Source organism: Rhinoraja longicauda, chromosome 18, assembly GCF_053455715.1.
Source record: "Rhinoraja longicauda isolate Sanriku21f chromosome 18, sRhiLon1.1, whole genome shotgun sequence".
Classification (NCBI taxonomy): Eukaryota; Metazoa; Chordata; class Chondrichthyes; order Rajiformes; family Arhynchobatidae; genus Rhinoraja; species Rhinoraja longicauda.
Genome location: NC_135970.1, coordinates 1148125 through 1161521, shown reverse-complemented (window position 1 = coordinate 1161521; position 13397 = coordinate 1148125). Strand labels below are relative to the sequence as shown.

The 13397-nt window shown below is 46.3% G+C and overlaps 1 protein-coding gene across 3 annotated transcripts in view; it reads right to left on the bottom strand.

Moving 5' to 3' along the window:
- pik3c2a (phosphatidylinositol-4-phosphate 3-kinase, catalytic subunit type 2 alpha) overlaps window positions 1–13397 on the bottom strand; it is a 141429-nt gene that overhangs the window by 18343 nt on the left and 109689 nt on the right. For all 3 annotated transcript variants that reach the window (XM_078414953.1, XM_078414954.1, XM_078414955.1), the window contains exons 18-26: window positions 13236–13329; window positions 12370–12464; window positions 9529–9709; window positions 8647–8748; window positions 6656–6748; window positions 5637–5766; window positions 4280–4416; window positions 3341–3510; window positions 1538–1694 (exon numbers count right to left, since the gene is read on the bottom strand). In XM_078414953.1, coding sequence (XP_078271079.1) covers window positions 1538–1694; window positions 3341–3510; window positions 4280–4416; window positions 5637–5766; window positions 6656–6748; window positions 8647–8748; window positions 9529–9709; window positions 12370–12464; window positions 13236–13329 — 1159 coding nt within the window. The remainder of the gene's footprint in view (window positions 1–1537; window positions 1695–3340; window positions 3511–4279; window positions 4417–5636; window positions 5767–6655; window positions 6749–8646; window positions 8749–9528; window positions 9710–12369; window positions 12465–13235; window positions 13330–13397) is intronic.

Below are 13397 nucleotides of genomic sequence, written 5' to 3'. Positions count from 1 at the left end.
GCAAAACAACCTCCCTCCGCTCATCATTGTGTACACCCCTATAAGATCACCCCTCATCCTCCTGTGCTTCAAGATATAGAGTCCCAGCATACTCAACCTCTCCCTATAGCTCACACCCTCTAGTCCTGGTAACATCCTCTTAAATCTTCTCTGTACCCTTTCCAGCTTGACAACATCTTTCCTATAACGGTGCCCAGAACTGAATACAATACTCTAAATGTGGCCTCATCGACGTCTTATGCAACATGACCACCCAACTTCTATACTCAGGGAGGGGGAAAGGTTTACAGGAGATGTGCAATGCAAGCTTTATTTTTACACAGGAGGTGGTGGAGACCTGGAACCCATTGCCAGGGATGGTGGCAGATACAATAGTAGTGTTTGAGACCTTTATATAGGCACATGGAAGTGCAGGGAATAGAGGATCATGTGCAGGCAGATGAGATCGGGTTAACTCAGCATCATGTTCAGCATGGACATTGTGGGTCGGAGGGCCGGTTCCTGTGCTGTATTGCTCCAAATTCTATGTGTGGCAATACATCCATATAAAGCAAAGCACAGTTTGCTACTTTTTAAATAAGTAACATTTTACTGTTTTGTTCCTTAAAAATATAACTTCCAGTTACTGCATGGTACAAAATAAACTATTAGCAAAACCACAACTTCTGCAGATAACCACAAGGTATTGCATTTCTCAAAACTTTCATCGTCCCATTTCTAGTGAAATCCATTAAAGAAACTCAGAATAGACAGTACTGGCTAATGATCAATGCAACTGTTGATGGAAAATTAATGATGAATGAATCTAAAACAGTGCAACAGAAAGAAACATACTGCAGTATGGAATAACTGAATGAGGTAGAATTTAGAGTGGGACACAGAGTGCTGGAGTAACTCAGTGGGTCAGGCAGCATCTGTGGAGAACATGGATAGGTGACGTTTCACAGAGTGCTGGAGTAACTCAGCAGGTCAGGCAGCATCTGTGGAGAACATGGATAGGTGACGTTTCACAGAGTGCTGGAGTAACTCAGCGGGTCAGGCAGCACCTCTGGAGAACATGGAGGTGATATTTTGGGTCGGGATCCTTCTTTGGACCCCCCAAAAAGTCGCCTATCCATGTTCTCCAGAGACGTGGCCTGACCATCTGAGTTACTCCAGCACTCTGTGTCGTTTTCGGTACACCTTGTTTCCTCACGCATGTTGATATTCTGCTCCCATTCAAACAGGGACGAGTTGGGCCGAAGGGCCTCATCATTCCATGAATCGCAGTGAGCTGTTAAAAACAATGTTGGTCCAGCATTTCTTTTCATTTGCTGAAGCTGAGATAGCTGCTCTGTTCCACTTAGTCTGAAGGAGGGTCCCCAACCTGAAACGTCACCTGCCCACTCCCTCCAGAGACGCTGCCTGACCCGCTGAGTTACTCCAGCACTTGGTGTTTTGCTGAGGATTGCAGCGCCTGCAGTTCCCTGTGTTGGTATTTTACCGAGGTGTTGCCTCAGCAGTGAAGACAGACAGAGTGAAGGGGAGAGTGCGTTACCAGTGAGAGGAGGTTGAGGAAGTGGTTAGCGTGCTTGCGGATCAGGTTGTACGACTGACAGCACAGGTCCACAAACAACTGGAAGCGGCTGGTGGGCTTCTCCCCCCCGTTGATCACGTACGCCATGTCCGAGGTCAGCACGAACGGAGCGCGGTCTCTGGCAACGGAGAAACAAGACGTTAGACCGCAAACCAACCTCCCTCCCACTGACTCCATCTACACCACGCTGCCTCCCACTGACTCCATCTACACCAACCTCCCTCCCACTGACACCATCTACACCAACCTCCCTCCCACTGACACCATCTACACCAACCTCCCTCCCACTGACACCATCTACACCACGCTGCCTTCCACTGACACCATCTACACCACGCTGCCTTCCAGACTCCATCTACACCACGCTGCCTTCCAGACTCCATCTGCACCAACCTCCCTCCCACTGACACCATCTACACCAACCTCCCTCCCACTGACTCCATCTACACCAACCTCCCTCCCACTGACTCCATCTACACCAACCTCCCTCCCACTGACACCATCTATACCACACTGCCTCCCACTGACTCCATCTACACCACGCTGCCTTCCACCAACTCCATCTACACCAACCTCCCTCCCACCAACTCCATCTACACCACGCTGCCTTCCACTGACCATCTACACCACACTGCCTCGGCAAGGCCAGCAGCATAATCAAGGACCAGTCACACCCTGGCCACTCCCTCCTCTCCCCTCTCCCATCAGGCAAGAGGTACAGAGGTGTGACAACGCACACCTCCAGATTCAGGGACAGTTACTGTCCCAGCCGTTAATCAGGCAACTGAACAATCCTTCCAACAACCAGAGAGCGGTCCTGACCTGCCATCTACCTCATTGGAGACCCTCGGACTAACTTTAAATCAGACTTTATCTTGCACTAAATCCTGTATCTATACACTGTGGACGGCTTGATTGTAATCATGTATAGTCTTTTTGCTGATTGGATATCACACAAGAAGCTTTTCACAGTACCTCGGTAAACGTAACGACGATAAACTAAACTAAAATAGACTCACACGGCACAGAAACAGGTCCTTCGGCCCAACCTGCTAATGCCAACCAAGATGTCCCATCTACACTAATCCCACCTGCCGGTGTTTGGCTCATATCCCCCTAAACCTTTCATCTCACGTACCTATGTAAGTATTTTTATAAATGCTGTTATAGTACCTGCATCAACTACCTCCTCCGGCAGCTCGTTGCATATTCCCACCACTCTCCATGTGAAAAAGTTGCCCTTCAGGTTCCTATTAAATCTTTCTCCTCTCACCTTAAACCTATGTCCTCTGGTTCTAGATTCCAAGCAGCTACTCTGTGTATCACCCTACTGATTATATCAACATTTAAAAGAACCAGTACAGATAATTCTGTAACATGATTTTGATTGGGAACAAGAGATTTTGGAAATTGACATGCAGAAATAAAGCTGCCTTGGTTTGGAGGGGGAAAACTGTTTCCATGTAACCTCCCTGCAGTAATCTGACATCATGGTCTCTCAAAAACACAGCTGCTACTTTAACCATGCGTGGCCTTTAACATTGACAAGCAATTGCTCATTCTAGTAGGTAACAACTGTGAGGCGACACAAATAAATATTCCCTTATCTGGTGTTGATACAAAGCACAGAGTCAATGGGTAGCCACTGCAATTAGGAGTTGACAACAGATGTGAATGACTTTAATATTACAAAAAGGGAGAGCAGTGAATGGGAAAAGTCTGGTCTAAAGATATTGAACGGATTGGAATAAAGTGGAAATGTACCTTCTGAAGCTTCCGAACATCTGTGCGTGTCCGAGGAATTTGCCGAAGTCGATGTGGAACATGTGGCCAGTGGATTGCAGCATGATGTTGTCATTGTGGCGGTCACAGATGCCCAGCACATAGGTGGCCACACAACAGCCCGCACACGAGTAGATGAAGTTCTCAGACGCCTACGGGTCAAGCAATCACACAGCACTCACAGAACCGTGCCAATAACACCACTCAATAACATCTCCTCCCCTCTCTGAGCAAACCCTCCTCAACGTATGTATGCCTACTCTGAAGAGGTTCCCCTCCTCTCTCTGGGAGTCTCTCCAGAGATGCTGCCCGACCTGCTGAGTTACTTCAGCACTTTGTGTCTTTATCAGCATCTGCAGTTCTTTCTTTCTGCCTTAAATAATTCTCAGAATTGATAAACATAAGCTGGCAAAGTGGCACAGCTGGTCGAGCCTCTGCCTCCCAGCGCCAGTGACTCGGGTTCGATCCTGATCTCAGATGCTGCCTGTGGAGAGATTGCGCTTTCTCCTTGTGATGGCCTGGGCTTACTCCAACATCCCACAAACGTGTGGGTCTGTACATTCATTGGCCTCTGTAAAGTACCCCTAGTAGAGGGAGTGGATGAGGAAGTGGGCTAACATAGAACTAGTGTGAGCATGATGCCAAGACCAACTCTTATCTGATTGCACGTGATCCATATCCCTCCATTCCCTGCATATCCATGTGCCTGTCCAAAAGTCTCTTGAACACCACTATTGTATCTGCCTTCACAACCCACCACCCACTGTGTAAAAAACTTAAAAGATTGGCTCATCAGAAATAAATCATCTTCGACTGAGAAACGTCCTGTGATGATTCCAGGTACCAAACCAATCTGAAATAAAACGCAGCAGGTGGAACCTCCCTCGCCCCTCCCTCCCCACCACCCCGTCAGCACCTCACCTTCTCATATTCCTCTTCTGTGGGGTTGAATTTCCGAAGCCAATCGGCCAGTGGTTTGTCCTTGAAGGAGCCAGTGACTCCATACTCAACTTGGATTTTCCGAAGCGTTTCTGAAGCAGGTACAAGTTCAACCATTCCTGCAGATGGGAGTCAAGTCTGAATGAGAAACAACCTCTTACCCAGCACACCTCCCCCTCTCATTCTTGCCTTGAACAGGATTGCAAACATCTCAGTTTGTATCCAAGCCTCTTTGGTTGCAAAGATACTCAGTGCATTCGGCAATCAATTCATGAAGTCACTGTCACAGGCGGCTGTGGAGGTCGCCAATGGATGTTTTAAAGTGGAGCGGGTGTCAGAGGTTATGGGGAGAAGGCAGAAGAATGGGGTTAGGAGGGAAAGATAGATCAGCCATCATTGAATGGAGGAGCACTCGATGGGCTGAATGGCCAAATTCTGCTCCAGAAACTTGAACATTTGAAGCTAGTGATGGCTTTTGCTCACAATACTAACTCCAACTTTGAACCTCAGACCGTCTATGGTTGCATCTCAAACACTTTGGATCATTTGCACTACTCTTGCGGTTATTAATTTATGTTTATTGGATATTTTGCCGATGTACTGTGTTTACAGGCGTTATGTACTGTGTTTACAGGCCAGTTATGTACTGTGTTTACAGGTGTTATGCACTGTGTTTACAGGCGTTATGTACTGTGTTTACAGGCGTTATGTACTGTGTTTACAGGCCAGTTATGTACCGTGTTTACAGGCCAGTTATGTACTGTGTTTACAGGCGTTATGTAGTGTGTTTACAGGTGTTATGTACTGTGTTTACAGGCCAGTTATGTACTGTGTTTACAGGTGTTATGCACTGTGTTTACAGGCCAGTTATGTACTGTGTTTACAGGCCAGTTATGTACCGTGTTTACAGGCCAGTTATGTACTGTGTTTACAGGTGTTATGCACTGTGTTTACAGGCCAGTTATGTACTGTGTTTACAGGCGTTATGCACTGTGTTTCCAGGCCAGTTATGTACTGTGTTTACAGGCATTATGTACTGTGTTTACAGGCATTATGTACTGTGTTTACAGGCATTATGTACTGTGTTTACAGGCGTTATGTACTGTGTTTACAGGCCAGTTATGTACTGTGTTTACAGGCGTTATGTACTGTGTTTACAGGCCAGTTATGCACTGTGTTTACAGGCGTTATGTACTGTGTTTACAGGCATTATGTACTGTGTTTACAGGCCAGTTATGTACTGTGTTTACAGGCGTTATGCACTGTGTTTACAGGCCAGAATTGCATTGTTCCCTTGGTTGTAGGTATGATGAACAACCCGTGGTCAAATATAACATACCTTTGTCCTTGCCTGTTGAGATACACTTGAAGATGACCATTCGCAAGTCCAGTCCCTCCTGCAGCCAGATTTTGTCCATAATCTTGATCATCTGCAGTGCCAGCATGTCTTGACGCATATCCTCCCCAATCTTGTGTAAGTAGAAACATGAACAATGCTAATCTGTTTTTCCAATTGCAGTGTATTTAACGATGCACTGTATTAAGGGGAAAGCTGGGTATTTAACGATGCACTGTATTAAGGGGAAAGCTGGTTTGTGGCGATAACCAGGTTTGGACATTGTTCTGCATGGACATTGTGGGCCAAAGGGCCTGTCCCTTTCTGTACTGTTCCATGACAATAGACAAGTTCAAGCGTCAAGACTGAAATGTTTCCACAAGTTTACATATAAGGAACTGCGGATGATGGTTTACAAATAAAAAACAAGGTGCTGGAGAAACCCAAGGGGTCAGGCAGCATCTCGAGAGAACATGGAAAGGTGATGTTTCAGGTTGGGAGCCTCGTTCAGACTGAATTGAGTCTGAAGAAGGACCCTAACCTGAAACGTCATCTATCCATGTCCTCCAGAGATGCTGCCTGACCCGCTGAGTTGCTCCAGCAGATGGTGTTTTGAGTCCACAGATGTATTTGCTTCAGCTGACTTGGCAGGCCAACCCACAATGTCTTTACTAACTTCCACTCACAATTTAAATAGTTTACTTTAATGACACAGCATGGAAACATGGACTTTGGCCCATCGGGTCCACGCTAGCTACTGATTACTCACTCACACGAGTTCTATGTTATCCCACTTTCTCATTCATTGTCAACTTGCCACACACGAGGCAATTTACAGAGGGCCAGATAACCAAAGAACCCACACACATTTGGGACGTGGGAGGAAACCAGAGCACCTGGAGGAACAGGGGAAACGTGGAACCTTTGCTCAGACAGTACCCGAGGTCAGGATCTGTACAGGTGTCTGGTGGTGTGAAGCAGATCTACACCTGTGCTACTGCACCAGGTCCGGTCCAACTTACCTTGAACATGACATTGATTTCATCCCCCAGTGGGTCGGCATTGACCAGCGTTAACTTCAGTGGAACTGCGTTGGAGTTGAAGAAGGAGCAAGCCTACAGATAGAAAAGGAGGGAGGTTTAGGTTTATTATTATATGTACCGAGGTACAGTGACAAGCTCTGTAATCAGGCAACTGAACCATCCTATCCACAACTAGAGAGCAGTCCTGAGCTATTATCTACCTCACTGGAGATGCTCGGACTACCTCCGACTGGACTTTATCTTGCACTGTGTATTATTCCCTTTAACCTGTATCTATACATTGTGGACGGCTCGATTGTAATCGTGTATTGTCTTTCTTCTGACTGGATAACACACAACAAAAAGCTTTTCACTGTACCTCGTTACACGTGACAATAAACTAAACAGTGGAAAGCTTGGTTTTGCATGGTATCCAATTAGATAAAACTAAAACAAAGACACAATCAAGTCAAACTCAAGTACAATAGGTAGAATCAAAGGGGAGGATACAGAGTGCAGAATATAGTTCTCAGCATTGTAGTGCATAATTCCAGGGACAATGCCCACAATGGGGTAGAGGTGAATCAGACAGTGCCCTACCTTATGGAAGGACCGTTCAGAAGCCTGATAACAGAGGGGAAGAAGCTGTTCCTGAGTCTGGTGGTGCGCACTTCAAGCCACTGTACCTTCTGCCCGCAGGGAGCGGGGAGAAAGAGACCAGGGTGGGAGAGCACTTCACAAAACACATACACAATCCCACGAGCTGGAGAATGCTGATGAGATGAGATGTACGGAGGGGGCGGAGGAATCTTTGGGACAGGGATACAGGACAGTTGCAGGAACGATAAACCGTGATGTGACACATACAAGCTCTGGGCAACCATAACTGAAATGGTCAACGTTAACGAATGGATCATTCAGGTAGCTGGTTGCTAGATGTGAGAAATGGCAAGTTGGCATGAGGCAATGCTTTCTTCACTTCTGCATTTTATTTGAGAGGTTAGAAAGGTGGTAGGGGCACATGTTGGCACATTGATCAGCAGGTCTGCTTCTGGCCTTGGCACAGTGCCACAACTGAAGTCTTCACTAGCACCATGGGATAAGGTATCAGACAGTGCCAAAGATGGACTGCACTTGTTGCCAATGCAGTTGTCTTGCAAATAACAGGAGGATGGGGGAGAAAGTGTGAAATGGAGCCAGGACTAAGCATGATCAGGCTCCCCTGTGTGGTTACATTCAATATTATTACACCCCATCCACCCACCGCTGTCAAACTTGTATTTAAAGGTGGAGGCACAAGAGACCACAGATGCTGAAATCTTGAATAAAACACAAAGTGCTGGAGAAACTCAGCAAGTCAGGTGGCCGTAATTCCTCCAATACTTCGTGTTTTACTTGGATTTACAGATGCAATAAATTAACGGGAAAGCTAGTTTGTGATGGTGATGTAAAACTCGAGCCATCTATCCACCTATCACTTGCCAGGCTTGGTCCTGCCCCCACCTTTTTTCCAGCTTTCTCCCTCTGCCCACTCCCAGGACAATCAGTCGGAAGGGTCCCAACCCAAAATATCACCTGTCCTGTTCCCCAGAAATGCTGCCTGACCTGCTGAGTTACTCCAGCACTCTGTGAAACGTCACCTATCCATGTTCCCCACAGATGCTGCCTGACCCGCTGAGTTACTCCAGCACTCTGTGAAACGTCACCTATCCATGTTCCCCACAGATGCTGCCTGACCCGCTGAGTTACTCCAGCACTCTGTGAAACGTCACCTATCCATGTTCCCCACAGATGCTGCCTGACCCGCTGAGTTACTCCAGCACTCTGTGAAACGTCACCTATCCATGTTCCCCACAGATGCTGCCTGACCCGCTGAGTTACTCCAGCACCTTGCGTCTTCTTTTGTAAACCAACATCTCCAGTTCCTTGTATCTCCAACATAAAACAAACCTGCATCTGCAGTGAAGTTGGTTTGGTGAGGATGAGCATACCTTGATGTTTAATTCCTTCGCCACCAGGCTGGGATTGAGGGGTAAACGACACTGGTTTTTGAAGAAGGTCTGTACACGGTCCAAACTCTCCTGGAGGACAGCCTGTCAAGAACAATAACAAATGTTTTAGTGTTTTGGATATGCAGGGAATGGAGGGATGTGGATCACCACTGAACATGATGTCAAGTTAAACCAATCTCCTGTGTCTGCACGTGATCAATATCCCCCCAGTCCTTCTGTCAACTTGGATGACCGCTCAAGGATCTATTCACTTGTACCCAAGGCCCCTCTGTCCATCAATGCCACCAGGATCTTGCCATTAACTTTATACTTTCCCCTTACATTTGACCACCTAAAGTGCAACACCCCAGATTAATTTAACGGCATCATGTTCAGCACAGACATTGTGGGCCGAAGGGCCTGTTCCTGCACTGCACCGCTCTGTGTTCTATGAAGGTATTTATTGCCCCAGCATTGCCACAGACGGTGGTGGAAGGTATTTTTAAAGTCATTGGGTATTTTTAAAGTGGAGATTGACAGGTTCTTCATTAGTAAGGGTGTCAGGGGTTACGGGGAGAAGGCAGGAGAATGGGATTGTGAGGGAAAGATAGATCAGCCATGATTGAATGGTGGAGTAGACTTGATGGACCGAATGGCCTAACTCTGCTCCTGTGAACTTGTACATACAAAAGAGTCATTTTCTGAGAGTGGGAAAGAAAGAGAAGTTGGCCGCTTTAAATGCACAGTGGACCAACGAGGAATGCTGCTGCATAATTACAGCTCCTGTGTACCAGAACCTTTGTCGATGAGTGTGGTGGGAAACTTGCAGGGACATGTAGTGCATTGCATACTGTAGTTGCTGCGTTTGTGCGAAGGCCGTACCTGCCTGGCTGATCCACTGGCCTGTCGAACCTTCTCTGCAACCACTCCCAGCTTGTGCACTAGCCTGGTCTGCCTCTCCAGCTCCTGCCTCAGGCCCAGGCCACACACGCAGAGCAGGGCACCCAGCAGCAGCTCGTAGCGCACCCCAAAATACGCCTCGTGGAGCGCGTTGTTCAGCAGCCTGTGAGGTGAGAGGCAGTTAAAGAATCCGCAGCATAAGCATACCTCAATGCTCAGCACGAAACAAGCCAATACAAAGGGAAGCATCAAACAACTTGGGGCCAGACAGTAACACAGCGGCTCGAGCTGCTGCCTCACAGCACCCCACACTCAGCTTCCATCATGACCTCCAGTGCGGTGTGTCTGTGTGGAGTTTGCACGCTCCCTCTGTCATAACGCAAGTTTTATCCGGGAGCTCCGGTTTCCTCCCATATCCCAAAGACGTGCGGGTTTCAAGGTTAATTGGCCCTCTGTAAAATTACCCTGACTGTGAAAGTGAGATAGCATAGAACTAGTGTGAATGGGCGATTGGTGTGGACTCTGAGGGCCGAAGGGCCTGTTAAACCAATGTGTAGAAGAACCAACTAGCGGATAGGCCATCCCAGACTGGAAGAATTAGTTAGCGATCTTGTTGTGCAAAGCCCCTTGGGCAACAGTGACCAGAATGTGATGGAATTCTGCATTAGGATGGAGAGACTAGGGTCCTGAACTTAAAGAAAGGAGACTTTGAAGGTATGAGACAGGAATTGGCTAGGACAGAATAGGCAAATAATACTTGCCTGACCCGCTGAGTTACTCCAGCCTTCGATTTAAACTGCAGTTTTTTTTTCCTATTAAATTATTGGTACGCAGCTTGAAATAAATGTTGCACAGACATCTTGTCAAAGAAAGGTTTTCTAGGAAAATAAAAAATAGTACCGCGAAGGATTGTGTGCGTGCAAAGACGTTGCTATGGTAACCAAACTGGTTGACACAGAACTTGGATATTAAAAAATTTTTTTTTTTGAGAAATGGCAGAGCACTGGCAGTGAATTTGCAAAGATTGTAGTGGGTTTGGCAGAGAGTTGTGGACGTGGATGGGGAAGTGGACATGCTATATTTGTTTGGTGTCGTGCTGAGAATTGTCCAGGAACGTGGCGGACAACTGGTGAAACCGTGCTCCCACTGTGCTGCTGTCACCTTCCTTCTGGGAAAGCTGAGGTGTTTGACGGCCTTAGTTTTAGTTTTAGAGATAATGGCACGGAAACAGGCCCTTCGGCCCACCAAGTCCATGCTGACCACCGATCACATGAGTTCTCTTGACTGACACAATGCTGGAGTAAATCAGCGGGACAACATGGACAGGTGACCTTATGGGTCAGGACCCTTCCTCAGTCTGAAGGAGGGTCCTGACCCCAAAGGGTTCTCCAAATCATTTACTCCAAAGATGCTGCCTGACCCGCTGAGTAATTCCAGCACTTTGTGTCTAACTTTGGTATAAATCAGCATCTGCAGTTCATTTTTAGTACATACTAGTTTTATGTTATTCCAATTTCTCATCCACTCCCTACACACCAGGGGGCAATTTCCAGAGGCCAATTATCCGATAAACCATGTCTTTGGGGAACAAACAGGAGTACTGTATTCTGAGGGGTAATTAAAATCTTCATCTGAATGTTAGGCTTTAAGCACCAAGCCTGCTATCAGCTGTATCGCCCAGCCAGTTATATTTATTGTATGACATGCTTCAAATTAGTCATAGTACACATGTCAAAACAATGGCCCACATATTCTTGGCAATTAAGAAAATAGAATTTCATGCATTGGGATTTAATGATCCATGCAATTGTTAGGATTTAACTCTCAGATATGTTGTTACCTCTTGGGGGGCTTCTGTGGGATCCAGTGGTAGCATCAAGACAGTTTAGTTTAGATTAGAGATACATCATGGAAACAGGCCTTTCAGCCCACCGAGTCCATGCCCACCGAGGTCTATGTTATCCCATTTTCTCATGCACTCCCTACACCACAGGGACAATTCTACAAAGGGCAATCAACCCACAAACCCACGCCTTCAGGATGTGGGAGGAAACCGGAGCCCCCGATGGAAAGGTTTTCTCCGAGATCTTCGGTTCCCTCCCACACTCCAAAGACGAGCAGGTTTGTAGGTAAATTGGCATGTTATAAGTGTAAATTGTCCCGAGTGTGTGTGGGATGGTGTTAATGTGTGGGGATCGCTGGTCGGTGCGGACTCGGTGGGCCTGTTTCCGCGCTGAATCTCTAAAACAAAAGAAAGCCGCGCGGTCATAGGGAGAACGTGCAAACTCCACACAGTCTGCACCCGAGGTCAGGATTGAACCTAGGACTCGGGTGCTTTACCAGCTAGAGAGAATAGCCTATTCTCAAAGTTTATTGACATGGTTTACTGTACAGACTTTTCTTACAAAATGCTTCAGTTGTCTTTTTAATCTCAGTCATAGTCATACAGCATGGAAACAGGCCCTTTGACCCAAACTCCACCTGAGAAACAGCCCTGAGAACAGGCTGGAAGCCAGGTCTCTGGACTAGTGAAGCAGCAGCCCTACCAGCTGTACAATGATATTCAGTCCAACCCATTACAATGAACAATAATTGGACAGATATTTTTATTTAATAGAGTGAAACATCTCTATAAGGCAAGCTGTGACTGGCACTAATAGCAGTTCAATCATGCAGGGGTGGAATTGAACAAGAATGAAAGCGGATATCTGTAAACTGAACTAAAATACCCCACAACCAAAGCACACTCTTTCCAAGTAAGTCAGTGGAGAAAGTAACATTTATTAGGCACACAACGTCTAGCGTTGAACGTTATCTTCTCACCAGTATAAGTGGTGTGCCACACTGATGTTCCCAAGAGCTCGAGATAAGAGGAATTTCACCAAGGCATTGTCCAAGTAACATTCCTGCTTCACAGCCTAGAAATAAAACAAACAGAGACAAAGTCAATCACACGACTTTGGCAACCACAAAACTCTGAGGCCCTCTGTCAACAATCCTAAATTGTCTTAGAAACATATTCACTCAGTGCTGAAGATTTTTCAGCATTCATTTGGCCAAATATCGCTTTGTTAGAAATACTGTATATACAGGAAATTTTATTTTCAGGGGGAAAAATCAGTTTTGGAATTCCGAAATTAAAACTGCAAATGGTGCATTTGAAATGCTCAATAGTTCAGGTATCATCTGCAGAAAATCTTAATGCTTCTGGTTTGAACAATAATGTTTTAAAAATTGTACTTTGTAAATCATATTGTTCCTCATGAGAAACTTTAATCAGGGGGTCGCACTCAGCCAAGGGCTCACTTTAAACTTTAGAGGTACAGCGCGGAAACAGGCCCTTCTGCTCACTGAGTCCACACCGACCAGCGATCCCCGTACACTAGCACCATCCTACACGCAAGGGACAATTTACAATTTTTACCAAAGCCAATTAACGTACAAACCGGCAAGTGTTTGGAATATGTGAGGAAATGGGACAATTTTTACATTTACCAAGTCAATTAACCTACAAACCTGTACGTCTTTGGAGTGTGGGAGGAAACCGAAGATCTCGAGAAAAACTCACAGGGAGAACGTACACTACTGAGCGTTTCAGTTTTGATAAACCTCTATCTGATTTGTATCATAACGTCAGTCAATGTGCAAGTGTTGAACTGTTTGAGACTGTGAATCAGTAAATCACACACCTCGACAAACTGCGGCAGGTAGTCGAGCAGCTCGCCATCAGTCATCTGGTCGATCCAGTTCACCGCTGCCCCTCGCACCTCCTTGTCTGCAAATCTAAAACAACCGTCATGACCAAATGCTGCAAGCCTGCTACTTTAAACTATGCTGGAGCCTTTAGTTCA